This window comes from Crocodylus porosus, unplaced genomic scaffold, assembly GCF_001723895.1.
Source record: "Crocodylus porosus isolate Cpor-Errol unplaced genomic scaffold, CroPor_comp1, whole genome shotgun sequence".
NCBI classification, from domain to species: domain Eukaryota; kingdom Metazoa; phylum Chordata; order Crocodylia; family Crocodylidae; genus Crocodylus; species Crocodylus porosus.
This window is the reverse complement of record NW_017728906.1, coordinates 127684017-127704645: the sequence shown is the minus strand read 5'-3', so window position 1 is coordinate 127704645 and position 20629 is coordinate 127684017. Positions and strand designations below refer to the sequence as shown.

The 20629-nt window shown below is 44.2% G+C and overlaps 1 protein-coding gene and 1 long non-coding RNA gene across 3 annotated transcripts in view; one reads left to right on the top strand and one right to left on the bottom strand.

Annotated features, from left to right (window-relative positions):
* Positions 1 to 12111, top strand: part of LOC109306439 — an 18169-nt gene extending 6058 nt beyond the window's left edge. The window contains exon 3 of the long non-coding RNA XR_002099992.1: positions 11295 to 12111. This is a non-coding gene — a long non-coding RNA (uncharacterized LOC109306439). The remainder of the gene's footprint in view (positions 1 to 11294) is intronic.
* The window catches only part of COMMD6 (COMM domain containing 6), a 24806-nt gene extending 4533 nt beyond the window's left edge, over positions 1 to 20273 (bottom strand). Inside the window, exons 1-7 of one of the 2 annotated variants that reach the window (XM_019529796.1) lie at positions 20196 to 20273; positions 19015 to 19073; positions 18335 to 18400; positions 18124 to 18200; positions 15673 to 15841; positions 12732 to 12884; positions 5502 to 8443 (exon numbers count right to left, since the gene is read on the bottom strand). In XM_019529796.1, the coding sequence (XP_019385341.1) occupies positions 8393 to 8443; positions 12732 to 12884; positions 15673 to 15841; positions 18124 to 18200; positions 18335 to 18400; positions 19015 to 19073; positions 20196 to 20235 (615 nt within the window). In that variant the 5' untranslated portion in view covers positions 20236 to 20273 and the 3' untranslated portion in view covers positions 5502 to 8392. Of the gene's footprint in view, positions 1 to 5501; positions 8444 to 12731; positions 12885 to 15672; positions 15842 to 18123; positions 18201 to 18334; positions 18401 to 19014; positions 19074 to 20195 lie in introns of those variants that run through there. The other variant, XM_019529795.1, reaches the window with a different exon arrangement.
* Positions 20274 to 20629: the final 356 nt, after the last annotated feature.

Genomic DNA, 20629 nt, shown 5'->3' with positions numbered 1-20629 from the left:
GGTAAAAAGAAGGTTCCGGGTAACGTGGGGCCCCTGCAGGACACGTTAGGAAATCTGGTCATCACACCAGATGATATGTTTAATGATTTCTTTGCCTCCATTTTCCTAAGCAGGAACAGGAACAGTCACCCCCCCACTGGGTCCCCCTCAGGCCCCAGGAGAGGCGCACCTAGGCCAAGGGTTAGTGAGAAACTAGTTAGGGAACTTCTGGTGGGACTGGATGTCAGCCAGTCCAGATGATCTCCACCCTAGAGTACTAAAGGAATTGGCCGAGGTCATTGCAGGACCCCTAGCACGGCTTTATGAGCATTTGTGGTGCTCTGGCGTGGTGCCAGAGGACTGGAAGAGGGTTAACGTGGTTCCCATCTTCAAAAAGGGGAAGAAGGAGGACCCGGGAAACTATAGGCCAGTTAGTTTTACCTCGATCCTAGGCAAGCTGTTTGAGAAAATTATTCTGGCACATATCCACAAGGGGCCAGCAGGGGAGGTCATGCTTAGGGACAACCAACACGGGTTCATTAGCGGCAGATCCTGTCAGATCAACCTGGTGGCCTTCTATGATCAGATCACCAAATCATTAGATGCAGGGGTAGCAGTGGACATAGTCTTCCTGGACTTTCGGAAGGCCTTCGACACTGTCTCTCACCCTGTTCTCATTAAGAAACTGGGGGATTGTGGTGTTGACACCCACACAGTCAATTGGGTCGCCAACTGGCTGGAGGGCCACACCTGGAGAGTGGTGGTGGATGGGTCATTTTCGACTTGGAGGGATGTGGGCAGTGGGGTTCTGCAGGGATTGGTCCTTGGGCCCGCACTGTTCAACATCTTCATCAGCAACTTGGACAAGGGAGTAAAAAGCACCCTATTCAAATTTGCTGATGACACTAAAATGTGGGGGGATGTGGGCATGCTGGAAGGGAGGAATAGACTCCAATCGGACCTAAACAGGCTACAGGGGTGGGCGGGTAAGAATAGGATGGGATTCAACACAGACAAGTGCAAAGTGATGCACCTAAGGAGGAACAACCAGCACCATACCTACAGGCTGAGGAACTCCCTTCTTGTCAGCACGGAGGCGGAAAAGGATCTTGGAGTCATCATTGACTCCAAGATGAACATGGGCCAGCAGTATGGGTATGCAATCAGGAAGGCCAACCATACCTTGTCATGCATCCACAGATGCATCTCAAGCAGGTCCAAGGAAGTGATACTCTCCCTCTATGCGACACTGGTCAGGCCGCAGCTGGAGTACTGCATCCAATTCTGGGCGCCGCGCTTCAAGAGGGATGTGGACAACATGGCGAGGGTCCAGAGGAGGGCCACTCACATGGTCAGGGGGCAGCAGGGCAGGCCCTATGAGGAGAGGCTACAGCACCTGAACCTGTTCAGCCTCCAAAAGAGAAGGCTGAGGGGGGATCTAGTGGCCTGTTACAAACCAGTCGGGGGGACCAGCAGGCATTGGGGGAGTCCCTGTTCCCCCGAGCACTGCCAGGAGTGACCAGGAATAACAGTCACAAGCTGGCAGAGGGTAGATTTAGGCTAGATATCAGGAGGCACTACTTCACTGTCAGGCCAGCTAGGATCTGGAACCAACTTCCAAGAGAAGCGGTGCTGACTCCTACCCTGGGGGTCTTTAAGAGGAGGTTAGATGAACCCCTTGCTGGGGCCATGGCAGGGGGTCGGACTAGATGATCTACTCAGGTCCCTTCCGACCCTAGAAACTATGAAACTATGAAATCTCCCATATCTGCCTAAAAGAAAGGAAGAGCCACCTTCCAAAAGCTAATAACCAACTGTTCTTGGTAACTAACAGATAATGTCCAACTGAACATGTTCTTCATTCCACACTAACTCCCTGGCTACCTGGAATGAAGGAAAACAACCTTACACAGGTAATATTAGAAGTGGCCCTTAGTTCAGGAGGTGATCATGATCAGTACTTATACTTCTTAGCCAAAGCCAGTTTGACAATGTACAGTTTCAAAGAAGCCCTAGTTTGGACATTTATACTAAGGTTCACACATTCTTAGGCATCTAGGACAGTACACATTTGCTCCAATTCAAAGACATCTTAAGAAAGAAGATCAATTCAGCCTTTTGCATGTTTTATTTCCTCCTGGTAAAGCAATTTATTCCAAAATTAAAGGCAGACAGCTAAGTTTTATTTTGTCTGAATTAAGGCTCCATCCTGCTTCCATAAAAGATAGGGATATTTTTGCCAATGTCTCAATGCAAACATTATCATATAATTAAAAATGTCGGCTGAAATGATGATACTTAGAAAATCTTAAGGTCTTTTCAAATAGTCCCAATGTCTATTTTGTATGCCATGTAAATACAAGCATATGAATCAAAATACATATCCCTCTCTCCACATAGGACGGAGAGATTTTACTTCTAAACAAACTGAAGTTAAGCAGCCAGCAGCTCCCAATGAAATAAAGGAAATCATTGGGAGCTCCTGGCCACTTCAATTATTTGAAAAATCAGGCCTCTTGCTGCAAAGCCTAAATAAAGATTGAAGAGCCTGACATCAAGCATCCATTTCTGAAAAAGCTACAAGACAAGTGTGGACCTGGAAAGGAAGGCAGCTTATTAAAACACACTTGTCTTCCCCCACTCCCACAGCAGGGCAGGGAGCTCTGTTCAGTATTGGCAGGTGAGGGGCTCTTCTTCCTTCTCCCTCCCCTGCCAGGGGGCAGGAAAGGGGGCTCTGCAAGACTACCCAGCCCCAGAGGGGGACTTTTCCCCCCACTCATCCCCCCTCCTCCACCCCATGGGGCAGAGAGGGGGGCTCTGTGTGGCACTCCCCAGCCTGGCTCAGCCAGGGCCCAGGGAGCAGCTGTGATAGAGCTACAGCTGCTGCGGGTGACTCTGTTCCCACAGCCTGGACTGGCCTTGCTCAGCCCTGGCCAAAGCAGCACACAGTCTGACCGGGCCAGGCCATGGGGGTAGGGCCACCCCTGGCAGCTGAGGCTCAGTGACAGGGACATTGAACCCCATCAGTGAGCGCAGCCCAGCCCAACCCAGCTCGTGGCTAGGGACTGCTAGTCGGGCTGGCTCAGAGGCCACAGTGGGTGCTACCAGGCTCTGGGCCCACCAGCTTTTCCACCAGACTGAAGAGATCTCCTCCAGCCCCAGGTGCCATTGCTGGGTGTGGCAGGAGCTCCAGCTGGAGGCAAGGGGATAAAGCCCTGTCAAGCCGAGACAGCTTCCCTTTGCCTGCCATGATGACTCCCCCTCCCATTCCTGCCACTCCTGAAGGTGGCAGAGGGGAGCTTCAGCCCTGCAGCTTGCCCTGCATGTGGAGCTCTAGCTGCAGCCCCTGGACTGAAGCCTTCCACCTGGGCACGTTCTGCCTTCCAAGGCTATCTGGGGGCTGCAGCCAGAGCTCCATGTGTGGGACAGAAGCTTCTTGCCCCCCACCCCAGCAGCACAGCAGCAGCTGCAGATGAGGGAGTAGAACAGCCCCGCACCACGTCCAGCCCACAGCTGCTAGTTAGGCTGCAGCCCTGGGAGCTCCACAGGGCATAGGACACAGCCGACTTGGGGTCTACCATCACCTCTGAGCTGGCCCAGGAAGCCTGCTTCCCAGCCAACCCACACCTCTAGGCCAAACACAAGCTGGCAGGGCCCTTTGGGTAGACAGAGACCAGGGTTATTCCCCCTCTCTCTGGCATCCAGTGGAAGGGACAGGAGGGGGCTCATTCTGCCACTCAGTGGTGGTCAGGTCGAGCAGACCCAACTGCAATCTCCCGGGGCAGTAGGGGTGGAGGACAGAATAAACCCCCTCCCTGCCCCTCTGCATCAGAAGCCACATTGGCCCGTGACTGCAGCAGCAAGGAAGGGGCACCCAGCAGACCAAGCTCAGGTCCCTGCTGGTGGGACAGGGAGAGGGGAATGAAACCCTGCTCTGGCTGGTTCAGCCAACTGGCCACCCTGCAGCACAACTTTTCTGTAGCCAACGGTCACTCTAGCAGCCCTGGCTCCTGGCCTGAGCAACTGCAGGCATGTACTTGCATGTCTGTGAAGCTACAAACTGATTCAGCCTAGCCAGGTTCCAGGGGTAGGCAATTATTTTGGGCAGAGGGCTGCTTACTGACTTTTGGCAAGCCATCGAGGGCTGCATGACAGGCAGCCAGGGGCAGATAAATATTTATTTTCTAAATGTTTAAGGGCTTCACAAGCCCGATAGGATGATCTGGTAGGTCCCATCTGGCCCATAGGCTGCATTTTGCTCACCCTGGGTTAGACTAACCTGCAAAGGCTGAACTAATTCAGGCTCCAGCTTTCTGAATGCCTGTCCCTAGCTATAGGCAGGCACAATAAACTAGTTATACAAAGAAAAAAAAACAAAACCCACAAACTAAAATACAAAGAATTATTTTCTTTTAAAATATAATGATGGGGAAACATTTTGAGAAGCAGGAATCAAAATCTTAAGAAACTGTATTTTGATAAGTAAGGGAACACAAATTCACAGGTCTAGGGTTCACACAGTATGTTGGGTCTTATTGAATAGCATGCCTATTTTTAGAGGGAGTTCTAGTGAACACAGGATTGAAAACAAATGGCATCCGTTTTTTCAAAGGAAGAGCCTGATCCATGAGGTATTTCTATCATTAATGAAATGGTTTAGGGTGAGGGGGTAGAAACAGGGAAGAGTCTGAATATCCAAGAAGCAAAAATCATAAATTAAAAGGAGCTTTTGTTTATTTTCCGGGAAGCACTTAGAAGTCTTATGACCTCCGAAATTAATTCAAATGGATTAGAACACTAGCATGATCATGTAGTCTGAAACCTGATAGGAGGGTTAAAGGGCAGGGGAACCCCCCGAACCTGTAGAGGAATGCTGGACAGATCACAGGAAGTTGTTAGGGTCATCGCATCTGTGTTGCAAACTCTCCTTATCTCTGCCCTAAGCAGGGCCCCTGTCTGCAGTCAAATAGGTTGCATCTCCTAACATGAGTTAGGTACCCTTGTAGATAATTCTAGTACCTGAGGTTAGAGCAGTTAAAATAACAATGTACCCTTCTCTAAAGGATTAGAAGCTGTTCTCTTATTGCATAAGAAGAGAAAACCAAGATGAAACTACAACCTTCTTGAGGGTAAGTGGACAGCAGACTGATTTAGGGAGGGCACAATGCGAGACTGGGAAGGGGAAATAAGGGAGTAACCCCTATTTCTGTGGTATTTCCTACTCTTTGGCTAATGAGTTTGAGCACTGGTATTTGTGCACTGAACACAGGAGACTCTTCCCTTTCTTGGCAACAGACCCCTTTCTCCTCCTACACTACCAGACCAGATTCCTTTTACCACTCCTGTTTCTGGGCTTCTTGATTCTCGCACAAGACCTTTCCCTTCCTCTCCAAACATTAAACAGACAAGAGTTGTGCAAGTTCTTGTATTCTTTACAGTACTTGAATCACAAAATACAGTTGCTTTTCTTGACGTAGCAACCCTGTTGACTTAGATCTCCTATGCCTTCTTTTCTCATCTCACAGAGAGGATTTCCAGAATACTTACTCCTTACTTCTTTCATGTACTCCTCCTAGTATTTTAGTTTTAAATTCTTCAGTTTCCCCTATTTCAGGGAAGACACTTGTGGCTAAAGCTCTGCCTGATTGAACATAGGAGTGTTTTGTTAAAAGGTTACATTTGCCCCCTTCTGCAGCATCCATGATCTCAGGTGTCAAGACAACCTTTCACTCACTCAGTATTTAAACCAACACTAAAAAACAGAAACACAGAGTATACTGGATTACCCAAACCTTTAATAACTTCAATATTGTGAATATCAAGAATTAAGTTGATAAATAATATCAGAGGCAAGGTAAAAGCCCAGATTCTACTTAGACAACAATAATATTGCCTTTTTCTTTCATTATGCCAAATACATTTTTTCTAGTTTCTACAAGTTTCTTTAATTATGAATATTTAAATTACTTAAGGCAGAAATCTCTACAGGTGGCAGGAACTGAGACAAACCATAATTGTTTTATTTAAGTGGCCAACTTTGGCTAAAAGTCAAAAAGGTGTTTGCTGAGACTGTCTGTCAAGGCAGACATGCCAATAAGGAAAGCTGCAGAGTTCTTCAAGAACAGTTTCAATACACTGGAGGAGAGGAACATCTCAAATATTTTTGGGACATTTACAGGTTGCCACAATGTGACAAATTTCACTTCAGAAACCATCAGCTCTTCTGATGTGCCCCATTGGGATGTAACAAACAGGACTGGAAATAGGATTCTTACTCTACCTTAAAGGAACTGCTAGTTTACTATTTCTGGAAGAGGAGGCATTAGTAAGTAAAACTTCTTTTCTCCAGTTGGGTTCCAACAGCATCATAACTATTTCAGCTATGCAAGAAAGCCTGAAGGAACTTCTACAAGCACATTCCAAAACCCTTAAAACAAAAATTAAAATGAAATAAAAGATTCTAGTCAACTATTTTTTGTTGTGCTCTATAGAGTGAGAGATCTTTCAGATAATCATGATACTTTGTCAACCACCTTCCTGTGTACCAAAGCTTAAACATCTCAGATTTAGTCTGCAAAATGTGAATCTACCCTGCCCCTCTCTATAGTATGCCCAGGAAGTTAAGAAACCAAGGGTCTGGCAAACTAAGGTAAAGAATATACCCGAGGCCAGACATTCAGATTCCTGCAAGTAGTTCCCTTTTATTTTCACCTCAAGGACTTCACACTCAAGAACTTCTACTGACCTCAACAAAAGCAGAGTCAGGCTATTCCTTGGCTATATGACAAAACCCAAGCCACCTGTCAGGATGTCAGACTTAGTACCTTGCGATTCATCTGCAATCCAGTACAATTCTGAGAATAAATGCTAGGACTTCTGCATAATACTCAAATCAGGAAGACTCATTTTTGTCCTACTCTGAATCTGAGTGGTTCAAAGCATGCCCATATGAAGTGTTTTGCAGCCATCTTGTCTTGACGCAAAAGGCAGAGATGACGGAAGCAAAGTCAGAAAGAAAACAGACTCTTCCAGCTGATTCTACATTGAAAGGTACATGTTGGTGTAATTACTCAAATTTATAAAAGTAGCTTCTAAGATTGACAAAAGTAGTTTAGACAAACTGAGTCAAGAAGATGGCTACACCCTCTCACTCTGGAGGCTAAAGATGTTTAGGCCTGTTTCCTCCACCTTCCCCACAGTTAGTTTCCCCAACACATCACCATTGCTTGGGCGTCAATAAACCTAAATTTTAGCCAGCTTCATCCATTCATTCTTCAGCTTGTGCATCTCACCCCACTGCACCAGTGGTATCCAATACAACAGAACTACCAGCAGCATACTACATGGTATGTAGCAGTGCACTGTATGTGGTTTACATTAGGTCTCAATGTATTGAGATATTACTAATCTTCCATATCAGTTCTATTCTGATTGTATGACAACCTAGAAAGAGAGAGAAGACAGGGTAAAATAAATCCAATTTGAATTTATTCTTGCCCTTGATTAAATTGGCAATTAAGTCAGAATCTTCTTACTGTCTGCTCAGAAAACCCATTCTCTGAAAGTTGCATAATCCTGTGTATTCCTGCTACCAAAACAAAAATAGCGTTGGTCAAATGGTCTGGTAGACTCTTAGCAGTGGCACTTCTAGGTTATGCTCACATTAAAAGTTGTATTTTTTATTCTGAAACTTCAAAAAAAAATCTGAAATTTTCCAGCTCAGAGAATAAAAGTAAGGCAAATATCTGATATAAAATTTAATGCAGAAATAATATTAATACTTTTATTGATACATTTTCAAATGTCCTCCAACAGTTAGTGAAGGGGAATGCGAACCAGCTGTGAACACATTTGGAAGATTAATTAAGTGACAAAACTGTTCTTTAGGGTTAACAATATGCTTGTTGTATTTGATTTTATGTATTCAGCATAGCTAACAGCAGAATTGATACTATGTACACGCCAAATGCATCATGACAGTTTTAAAACAGAAAATTGTAGACCTGAGGTTTACACTTCTAGCAGTAATCTCTGCAAAGTTAACATTTTCATGGGTGTTGCCACATTGTAGTTATATGCATAGCTTCCGCTGTTGAATTGTAGGAAAAACCTGAACCATTACATGTCTAGCTGTGCAGAATGATCTTCTGCCAAAATTAACAGAGTTTGCTTTATACAGACTGCATCCCTCCAAGAGCTGGCTCCTGCTAGTTTTTCTCCAAAATGTCTGAAAGTGAAGCAACTTTGAGACTATTCTTTCTTTAAAGATAGTATCAGAAAGTATTATTTGATGAGACCATAAGAATACATACCTCATTTACATATGGACATTTTATTCCTTGTGCAGGATAGAAAGGCTTATTTAGATCAGGTAAAGCATGTTTGAAGTCTAAGTATTTAAACAGTATTATGTTCAAACTGTCTCAAGAACAGATGCCATTTCTTTGAACTGCCTGAAAAAATTCTGGAAAAGGAAAAGTTAACGTTAATTTTAGCTACATAAGAACATGCGCTGTAGTTTAAATAATCAAGTTAACACTACTTCTTGTCTGAGTTTTTTTTACCCATAACCATCCCCCCAGTTCTTTGCAATAATCATTCTTTTGCAGCATGTTTTGTACTAGTCGGCCTTTTGTTACTGTCACTAATAACGCTACATGGCCTCATACCTTATTTGTGTAGGTTTGTCAGGAAAAGAAAATGTTCTGAAAAGTTGGAAAGTGTGCTTTAAGACTAACTTTTCAGTAGGTGCGGTACATGAACGTATGTCAAGCTAGGAGTAGAAACACTTTGGGCATCTAGTATGCAGAGTCCATTTCTTGAAGTAGTTAAACCAGGCAATGATACATTACATGGTTTCCAGAAGATACTGAGAACTTACATATTCTAAAACACAGGGGTGGGCAAAATCTGGCCTGCCAGGCCATTCTATCCAGCCTGTGGGGCTCCTAGAAAGTTTAGAAAATATTTATCTGCTCCTGGCTGCCTGTCAAAGATGACAGGAGGCAGGGGGAACAGTCAGCAGGACTCAGGCAGCCCACCCCTGTCCCACCCCAGCCATTTCCCTGCTTTCCTGCCCCTGCACTTCTCCGGCACCACATGGCTAATGACTGTATGGTGGGAGCACGGGGCCTGTGCTGGTGTGTGTGTGTGGCACAAGTCCTCCCCCCGCCCCACCTTATACATGTACTGTGTTTCACTCTTGCACATGCACCCCCTCATCGCACTGCCATACACACAGACCCCCACTGCCTCACATACCTCAGCCACCCTCCCGCACACAGTCCCCTCCAACAAACCCCATACCCACCCACACCCCAACACCTATCCACCCCCCGACACACCTATACCCAACACATGCACCCCCCTCCACAATATGTAAGAGTAAGACTTCATTTTAAGCCATTGTGCAATCACTTCCACATATGCTACACAAACGCATGTAAACCAAGACAAAAATATTTTTTGAAATCAAATTAAAGAATGTTTTAGACATTTGCTTTTTAGAATATAAATTTGGTATTTTTATGGTTCCGAGACAGCAAAATCCCTTGCTGAAAGGAGTATTTTCAGGGGCAAGGGGAAGGACTTCTGGTGGCAAAGGTCAGGAGTTAGGGGGTGAGACTTTCAGTCCCAAGATGGCAACCAGGGGGCAGGGTATCTGTCAAGGGACAGGGTTAACCATGAAGATCTCAACAGCTTGCCAAAACTTGGTAAGTGGCCCACCACCCAAAGGAATTGCCCACCCCCTATTCTAACATTTCAGAAAAAACAGTAGTTACCTTATGCTTTTCTGTTTTTTTCAGTAAAGAATCTACCTTTGGGCATATAGAAGCCTAGTTTCAAAATAAAATGTTCATTAGCCTCATTACATCACTACGTCACTGACAAATGTTCATCTGAAGGCACAATGGGATCCAATCTGCGATCCCAACAATCACGCCTCCTGCCATGCCACACATTCATAGATTCACATATGTTGATTCATAGATGTTAGGGACAGGAAGGGACTTCATCAGGTCCAGCCCCCCTGCACTTGGGCAGGTAAGACTGCTGGGGTCAGATGACTCCAGCAAGGTGCACATCAAGATTTTTTTTTTTTTTTTAATATAGATCTCCAGCGTAGGCAATTGTTCCACCTTGGAGGGAAATCGGTTCCAGATCCATGGTCCTCGAATCGTAAAGAAGTTTCTCCTTATATCTAATCCGAAGTGATCTGCAAACAGCCTCTAGCCATTGGTTCTTGTCTTCCCCTGGGGTGCCTTGGTGAACAAGTGCTCCCCCAGGCCCTGATGTATATAAGGGGTGGCAGTCTATAAGTACACCAAGTCCCCTCTAAGTTTTTTCCTTCAGGCTAAATGGTCCCATGTCTTTCAGTCTCTCCTCATATGACCTGCTCTCCAGACCTCTAATCATGTGCAAGATTCATGGCAGAAGATGTAATTTTGGGATTGGGAATCCTATTGGCTACTGTAGGAAGAGTCCAGCATTGTTATCCTGAGTTCCCCCTGTGCTGGTAACGCACCTCACACATAGCTAATTAATGACTGGCTCCTAGGACCTGCAGGCCAGTTTGAGCCTCTGTGCAGTCTCTGGAGCCAGCTGATGATTGGTAGATTGGGAGTGCTCTGTGGCTTATCACAGAGCGCTCCCAATCAGCTGATCATCAGCAGGATGGGGACTGCACATGGGATGCCCAGTGCAGTCCAGAGCACAAGGACAGTCAGCTGACTGTTGGCCACAGAGATACCACTAGCCACATTTAGGTTAAGGCATGATATCAACTGGTGATAAAGTTGTATGTAATATGCGATACATTGTATGTAATAACTTTCTGGCTGGTTTCCTCTTTTTACTGTGCTATTAATCACTTGAATGTGTTGCCAGGTTACACTTCAAGACACAATTAACTGGAGGGGTATACTGCAATGGGCCTTAGAGTCAGAGAAGCAAAACACTAAAAATTCACAGGTGGGCAAAATGATTAGAGACCAAAAGACAGCTGCTGATGATCAAAGTAAACAGTATCACTGGACTGGTATGTAGGAATGGTACAGCAGCATATGTCATAGTTCCTGAGGCAAAGAGGAAGCGGCAACTTCCAGTTTGCAACTGCCTTTTTGGCCCCCAAGTGGGCACCTGGGATGGTTGCCTCTATTATCACCCCTGCCCCCATTACGCAACTGGCATGGTATGACCACACAAAGAGTAATGGCAACAGTGGGGTACTCCACACCCACAGAACATTTCCGAAAGTCTACCAATATCAGTATTGCTACAGACTAGGAAACCAGGATACAAATATCCCTTTAAAGGTTTTCAAAATGTGGGGAGAGCCCCCTTGGGGGGCATGAAGGAATGTTGTGGGTGGGGATGTAACCAAAAGAGGGGTGTGGGCCAAAAGTCTGCAAGGAGCCAACACCACTGCAGCCTTGGGGGGGGGGGGGGATGCGAGGGCAGGGAGACCAAAGCAGGCTCCGCCAGGGGTCTACTACACCTCTGGAAGCCCAGCACAGTGGGCACGCAGCACAGAGCCACAGTGGGGCTAAGGCAAGAGGCACAGGAGCTATGGGGGGTGCAGCCCGCCCCACCAAGCCAAGCCAAGCCGACTGCTAGGATATGGGATGCCCTGTGCCTGGCTGCACTGCTCCTCTGGGATAAGGGGAACAAAAATACAATTGTTCAAAGTGGGGGCTCAGCTCAAAAAGTTTGAATACCACTGTTTTAATGGCCATTACAAATAGGGCCACACGTGCCACAGAAGGCAGTGTACGATATCCCAGATAAAGGGTCTACATTTTTGAACCTGTAGAAGAGTAATCACTGTGAAGACCCATTTTAAACAAAGGAAAGTTATTACATCTGTTCCAAGCCTCCTTGATCTTTTTTTCCCCAGCCAGATTACTCTATGCTCTGGAGATTGCGTAGAAGACCCACACAACCAAGAAAAGAATGTGACTGCTACTACTTAACTATGCAGAACACAATAAAAATCAGCCACACACATGCTGTTGTTAAGTAATTACACAGAAGAGAAGACTTCCTCTTGACTTCCAGTTATTGTAGTAGCAGCTTTAAAACATCCCTCCCTCACATCTCCACAACAACGCAATTTTTGTGGCCTAACCACTTAAAAAATAAAAGAAATGGGGTGTCTCAGTTTATTTGTTTGGGGTATGTGTGAAGCTGTGGTCACTCTTATTTTCTAGGTTTCTTCTTTAGCTAGCACAAATGTTAGTTTTCACTATTAACTGACATGACGACTTGGTGCTTAGGTGATAAGTGTTATTTTTACACCTCCTAGGAGTTAGATACGCAGGACTATATAATTACCTTTCTAAATCACTGTTTACATACTAGAAACTTGGCTGAACCAACAGCAAACAAAGGAAGCAGTATGATCAGAGCACTTGACTGACACTCCAAAGAACTTGGTTCTACACCCACTTCAGCCAGCCATTTTCTGGGTGATTTTGGACAAGTTTCTTTGCTTCACTGTCAGGAGGTGGTTTACTTTGGGATAAATCACTTTTTAGCTTGGAATTCATAGGCCAGAGTTCCAAAAAAGGAGTAATTAAGTTCCACATCTTAAGCCAACTGATTTTTAGTCAGAAAAGTATGGAGAAGTGGTTATTCAAATCATCCTCTTCCAATTTGAAGATTAGTAAAATAAAAGCACATTTCCCTAACTGCAATTTCTATTAAGCAAAATATTCTTAAGAGACCCACTTCTATGAAACTAGAATACAAACCTGGAACTGTGGCATTGTCATTTCAAAAGACTTGCTTGTTATCTGGCCAGAAGGCTCTGCCACTTTTAGTGTCATTGTAACATAAGGGTATTTAAGAGACCTGCAGCTGTCAGAGCTCACTGCCATTCCCAATTTCCACTGAATATCTATAAGCTGAAGAAAAAAAAACAAAAAACAGAACCGATTTTAAAACACGAGTTTCCAATCTATTCCACTGTCACTATACTATCAGCAGCAATACATTAGTTTAACAGAATAGCTAGAGCCTGCACTATATCCCACCAAGAAAAACAGAAAGACAAAAGCAGATGTTATGCAATATATTCTGGTTTCAATACAGAACTCTACAGGTCTCCTTTTCTTTTCTTTTCTCTTTTTTTTTTGCTTGCAGAGAGGGAGGGTACATGGTGTAAAGATCAAGCCAACAATTCCCATAATAAGTGCCAATCAAGTAAAAACTTACCTCAATTATAAGGGAATACATTGTATGCAAAAGCTATTATTTTTTAAGAGAAGCAGAAACATGAGCTTCATTTTCTCGAGGTCTCTAACATGTAGCATTTAGCTTTCTAATCAATTATGCCCATGGCAAAACAAGAGTTGGCACCCGAGGCAAACCCTGCAGAAGTGGGGGATCGGCAGAGGTTTGTACAGGTTCCAAGAGCACGGCACGCAAAAACCTTACTTATGCCAGGAACTCCTACACAATCAAAACCTGAGCTGCTGCTCCCATTGCTGTGTAAGCTCTACTCACCTCAGTTATTGCTCTTAAAAGCAGCAGCAGCTGGGGACTGTTTTGAAGTTCCTGGTATGGGTATGCTGCTATGGTGCAGACTTTTGTGGGGTGGGGGCATGATTCTGGTGTCCCTCCTAACTTGATGACCAGAGTGGGTACCCCTCTCGCCCACTACTAGTTCCTTTACTGAATCACACTATAATCATCTGCTAGGCCTGTGCGACTAGGGAAATATTCCATTAAGATGTAGACTTGGCCGATTCGGAGGACAGTAATTTGATTTGGCCCACTGTATGAATCAATTTGGCCAGATTGGCTTTGGAAGATTCAATGCTGATTCAGAGAGATTTGGCCATAGACTATAACAGAGAATCACTGAAATACCCGTGTCATTTTTTTTTTTTTTTTTTTTGCAGATTTGGATGAAAACAGTAGGGGTAGTAGCCCCTGATGAGGCCATGAAGCCTGCCAAGTGTCAAGGAGATAGGTGCAGGGGTTTCTAGGAAACTGCATCTCAAAAAACTTGTGACGTGTGACTTTGTGTGTATTAAGGCGCAGTGGGATGAAACTAGCAGGGAAGGTACCCTGCAGCAGGGAGCCTTCCCGGTGCTCAGGCACAAACAGCTCACAAAAGGGACAGAGAATTACGTGCTGTTTTGATGTCTCTCCTCCAGAGCACTGCAATTGGAAGTGCTCAGTTCCTGTTCCCATGAAAGAATCAATTCAGAGGCTTTTTTTGGTCTCCCGATTCAATTTGGATTCAGTGATTCAGCCTCTGAATCTTCTCTGAACTGAATCAGCAACCGAAGCTTTGCACACCCCTGTTATCTGACCTTAATTAGCAGCCCCTCTATATCTAAATGGAGAGTTGTTATACAAGAACAGCTAAAATAGCAAAGAAGAGACACGAAAGGTAAGTTTTAGCACGGCAAAAAAAAACAAAAAACAAAAAACAAAAAACCCAAAAACACTTGCAAAATAGTTAAGTGAAATTCTGTGGATTGTCTTTTGAAAGATAACCCCAAAACACCCACAAACTAAGTACAACTCCTGAGGAGAAGAATCCAGGAGAACTTTCACAAGGCCACCATCTTCATGAAGCTCTAAATCAGAAAATCTTCTTTACTTCCAAACCCCTAAATAAAAGGAACTGGAAAAACACAAACACTCGTCCAAAATTTTTGTTTCAGAGTACTTCATAACCATAAGTACGTAGTCTTAAGGTACAATGTAAACACTACTGCTTAACAAGAGGCAGAGGAGGAATTCAGCAGGTCAGTACTGAATTAGCCATTTGCTTTTCTATTTTGTAATATTGGCAAGTGCATTTCATTTTAGACTACAGGAAGGATCTGGGGATCCACAAGGATTTAAATATAGATCAGTAGCCAGGCATTAAATTTCACTTGTCCAGACAACATTTTTTTCCCTGGTTTACTAGTTGCAAGTACTGAAGAATGTCTAAATTACAATTTTAAATAAATAAATAAATAAATAAATAAATAAAGGATTCCCTCAGAGAAATGTAAACTCAATAGATGTCAAATTTCAACTATTTAAGCTAAAAGTGGTTAAATAATTACTGTGAAAACAGAGTAACTGTGATTATGGTTTGTCAGTTTTGAAAACTTCACCATACTACTAAGAACTGAAGTCTTACTGATATTATTATTCACAATGAAAAACAGTGTTAAAAAAACATACTTGGGCTGCCATGTTCAGCAACAAAGAAATAATTAGTAGCATGATCTTTAGCAGATATACATGACTAAAGGGCATTCAATCCTAGCTTCCACTTTTAAAACCAGGGATTAAGTCCTTAATGGGGCAAACCATGCCTTATCTGTTTGGTTTGGACACAGGCAGAAAAAATAAAAAATTTCTGCTGCCAGCAGAATGTGCCAGCTGTTTTTGCTCAATAAAGATGCTTAGGTAAACAAAGCAGAAAACAAGATCCAGAACGGATTCCCGCATTAGGTCTTTTTGCTATTGCTGAATTTGTCATCTTCATCGCTTGTAAGTTACTCCAGAGGTAGACAATTGTGGGACCCTTTTTTATTTTGGAAGGTATGCTTAGGTACTCACCTTGATCTACTAAAAAGAAGATGACTTTCTGATTTTTCTACATTTAAAATCAATCATAATGTAATTTTAAAATTGATTTAAGATGCTGCTCACGTTAATCAAAAGTTTTAAGTTAATTACCTGCCCCACTGTCGCCATATTTCTAGCTTCCTCTGACACACTGATAGATTTACCCTGCTCATTCCATATGTGGCGAATGACCTGAATTGCATGTTTTGGCAGCACATTGACCGTACTGCTCAGGTTGGCAGAGAGTTCTTCTGCAGAGACATTGTTTTTGGCGGCTGTGCTGTAAACAGATCCAAAAGACAGACATCAAAATTTTGTGTTTCAGAAATTAAGAGATTGGTCTCTCACTCCAGATGGGCAAAAGGATTTCCACCATCTCTCTCCATCTATAGTTTGTATTTTGCTAGCTATATTGTAATAATTTTTTTTTTTTTTTTATTTACCCCCACCCCCCAAAAACCCCTTACATTAGGACATTTTATATTTATACAAACAAGTAGGATCATATCTTGTTCTCTAATGCACATGCCTAGTTTCCCCAAGATTCAGACAGAGACACTGTTTTTCTGGCTGTGTATAGCACATAGGAAACTACAATGCTAATGGAAACCTTTAAGCTATGGCACCTTAAAAAAAAGGTTATTGAACACTCTGTATGTGTGCATGCACACAAACAGCATAATAAATACTGGGTATCATAGTCTTATTTATGACCGTTTAAGAAATAGAAGGCAGTGACCCAAAGAGTTCTTAGTTTAAAAATTCACCCGAGTCAAATAAAATAACATGCCCAAGTAAAGATGTAGTAAATTCAGAGCAAGAGAGAAAAACAAGGTACACAAACCCCGCAACAAGACAATCCTACAAAAGAAAAAAACCCAACAATATATTAGTTATTAGGTATTAGTCATGCCAGCCCTCTTCCATGATCTCAAACAATAAATCATGGAGCAGATCCCCAAGGAATCCATTTCTAAGCATTTGGAGGAGAAAAAGGTGATTAGGAACAAACAGTCAGCATGGATTCACCAGAGGAAGTCATACCTGACCAATCTGATGTCTTCTATAACAAAGTGACTAGCTCTGTGGATGTGGGGAGACTAGCGGATGTGATGTACCTTGATTTTAGCAAGGATTCTCACAGGCAAGCTAAGGAAGCACAGGTTGGATGAATGGACTGCAAGGTGGATAGAAAACTGGCTGAACCACCAGGCTCAGAGATTAGTGATCAATGGCTCAATGTCTAGTTTGCAGCTGGTATCAAGTGGAGAGCCCCAAGGTTGGTCCTGGGGCTGGTTTTGTTCAAGGTCTTCATCAACAACCTGGAAAATGGCATAGAGTGAACCTTCAGCAAGTTCGTAGATGACACCAAGCTGAGGGGAGTAGTATATATGCTGGCGGGTAAGGCTAAGATTCAGAGTGACCTAGATAAATTGGAGGATTGAGCCAAAAGAAATCTCATGAGGTTCAAGAAGGACAAGTGCAAAGTCCTGCACTTAGGATGGAACAATTCCATGCACTAGTACAGGCTGGGCAGCAGCTCTTCAGAAAAGGACCCAGTGGTTACAGTGGACAATAATATGAACCAGCAGCGTGCCCTTGTTGCCATGAAGGCTAATGGCATACTGGGCTGCATTGGTAGGAGTGTTGCTAGTAGGTCCATGGAACTGATTATTCCCCTCTATTCATCACTGGTGAGGCCACATCTGGGAGTAATTTGTTCAGTTTTAGGACCCCTACTACAGAAAGGATGTAGACAAATTGGAGAGTCCATGGAGGCAACAAAAATGGTGAGGGAGCTGGGGGACATGACTTCTGAGGACAGGCTGAGGGAACTGGGCTTATTTAGTCTAGAAAAGAGAAGACTGAGGGAGTATTTAATAGCAGCCTTCAACTACCTGAAGGGGGGTTAAAAAAAGGACAGAGTTAGACTGCTCTCAGTGGTGGCAGATGGAACAAGGAGCTAAGGTCTCAGGTTGCAGCAAGGGAAATTTAGGTTAAATATTAGGATGAATTTTCTCACTAGGAGGCGAGTAAAACACTGGAACAGGTTACCCAGATAGGTGGTGGGAGCTCCAGCCTTAGAGAAAACACAGCTTTGGCTGGGATGATTTAGTTGGGGATGGCCCTGCTTTGAGCAGGGGAGGTTATACTTCCAACCCTTCTGAGGTCCCTTCCAACCCTAATTTTCTATTATTTCTAAAAAGGTTTCCATTAACAACTTCCATTTTGACATCTTAGGTAGTCAAGTGAAACAGTGCTATAAACTTGCAAACAAAGTCTCAAAAAGGAGCAATTAAGACTTCCTTTCTACATTCACCACATTTTTATAGACAGACTAGCTGAAGTGAAAAAGTTACTCAATTCAGATTTATGGTTTAATTAAAAAAATAAAGGAAAATTGAAGGTTGAAAGGAGCCAGAATATCCTGGTTTTACAGACATGAGGGAATCAAAAGAGCTCACAAACTTAACTCACTATATATTATACCCCTCAACCTTAAAAAAAAAAAAAAAGAGGAGAGAGAGATTGGAAGAGGGCAGAGACATGATTTTTACTCACCTGAATAAAAAGGAAACAACATTAACTACCTTTGCCAAGTCACCAACATTCAGTTCAATCCCAGCTGTTCTAAATCTCTAGTAAAAAGAATGAGAAAATAGTTACAAAACAGCAATTCTTTAAAGCACATTTTACAGTTCACTGCACAAATTGTATACCCTAATGTAAACTGGTGTAGTGGCTATGACCAGCCATTAGTGCTGGAACTCACCTGACATAGTTCTACTGTATTCACACCTGGGATCTTACCACAAAGATGCTGAATAATCTGCTCACACTACAAAGAAACAAAGAGTTAAGTGAACAGCAGTCAAGGACAAGTATAGTTACTTAAAAAATAACATATTAACAATCTTCATCTGAGCAGGCAACTAAAGCCAGATTTCAGCACTTTGATTCCCTAAAATATTGGTCAGCTGTGACAGTGAACAAGCAAGCAGTCTACTAAACTGTTATATATGGAGTATACTAAATGAGATGAGGTGACTATATAAAGTAAGAGGTTACTGCTAAAATGACACAAATACCACCAAAATTGCAAAAGAACATATAGTCAAATTACTGGTCTGCCTTCTGTTAGTGTAATTTCCAACTGACAGCCATAAGGGTACATAAGTTTTCCTAGAGGTAAGAGATGTCATAGATAAAACCAATAAGAAGCCAACGGTTTTTCAAGCTAGCTGCCCCTGCATGCCCCATTCAAGAAAAAGCCATAGCAATATTAACATTAAATGGACTCAGCCTGACTGAAGAAAAGGTTTAGTCCACTTAAGCAGAAGTTCAGGGCACTCCCCTGTAATGGTATCTCTGCTGGCACGAGTTTCCATCATAACCCACTTTAACTTTACAACAGATGCAGTCATGGTAACGAGTGATAGAAACATTACTTACTAGCTCTGCAAATAGGTCTTGTGGTATTGATCTAATGGTATCAGCTGTATTGCCAAAATCTAAAAATAAGAATAATAAAATCAATCAATCAATCAATATTAGTCAGTTAATGCTCCTCCACAAGAAACAAAAAACGCCACTAAAAACAAAAAAAACTTCAAGCAAGGTTTCAACCTCATCGTCTCTATAACAAGGCACTGCTCTGACAGGCCTAAAGAATTGATCCGCTGTGACAATGTCCAAGCAGCCAGTCTGCTAAACTATTATACACAAATATACTGAAGGAGAAGAGTATAAAAAAGGGAGGGAATAGGTACATTTCATGCACACATGTTGTGCCCCAAAACAAGACAAGACACTTGAAGTAACCCAATTCCAGCTTTCTGAGCAAGAATTGAATGGCATGATCGAAGATTTTCCAAGCCAAAAGGGACCAATCCTTTTCGACCAATTATCATCTCATGGTCCACTTCTGCATCAAGCCCAAAAAGCTGTTACGCACAGGACACACAGATGTACACGTCTCCTCACACCCGTCACAAGAAAGATGGCTCTGGAGCTAGAAACTTCAGAGGATGGAGATCCCCCGATGGATGCTGTGCCCCCAAGCTGCCAGCTTCAGCGGTCTTTAGGGCTCTTATCAGGATCCCCGCGGAAAGGTGCCACAAGAGTAGGAGGACTTGATATACTTGACAAAGGACACCCCAGGAAGGTGCCATTGGAAGGAACCAGAATATCTTGGCTTTAAGTACAGAAGGGAATGCAAGGAGCTCACACACTGCACTCCATGTCCAAAACACCCCTGCACCAAAGGAGGGAGGGAGGAAAGGAGGAACATTCAACCCCCAAAGCCCCCCATCCCACATGCCCCATTATACCCTTCCCCACACCCCACCTGCCCCAAGACATCCTACTCCGAACCCCTCTGCCCTTGTTCGGGCCCCCCAGACACACGCCCACGCTGCCCTGAGAGGGACAGGCGGGAATACGCCCTCCCCTCGCCCCGGAGGGCATGGACAAACACCCTGGGACAGGACGAGTGGACACGCACCCTTCTTCCACGGGACGGACGGAAGCACGCACGCGCACACCCCCCCTCTGCTCTACCCGGGGACGAAGGGACACACGCCCCCCGCCCCAGGACGGACACCGTAAGCAAGCCCCCGCCCGCCCGAAGTCACCGAAAGGCTCCAGGGCCTTGGCGAGCACCGCCGAAGCCATCTCCCCCCGGCGCTTCCGCTCCCAGCAGCAGCCACCCTCGTTAGCCAGCACTACCAGCCCCACCCCCTCATGCCTCCTCTTGGCTTCCGCCGCGCTTCACGCTTATTGGATGCGAAGCTATTGCTCTGGCCCGCCCCAAGCTTTCATTGGTTGCTCAATCCGGAGTTCACTGGAAGAAGGGCAAGGAGAAGGAGGGCGAGGGCCAGGTTTCTTTCCTTCCCTTCCTGTCCTTCTTCCGCCAGGCTAGTGCCCTGGTAGGTGATGCTGAGACGCGTTATTCTGGCCTCGCTAGTGATGGGCCTGGGGTGTCACAAGGGCGGCTCTCCCTGCTTCCTTCCACAGTGTGTTTGCTCTGTCAAGTCATCAGGGTTTTTCTTCCACTCCCACCTTAAGG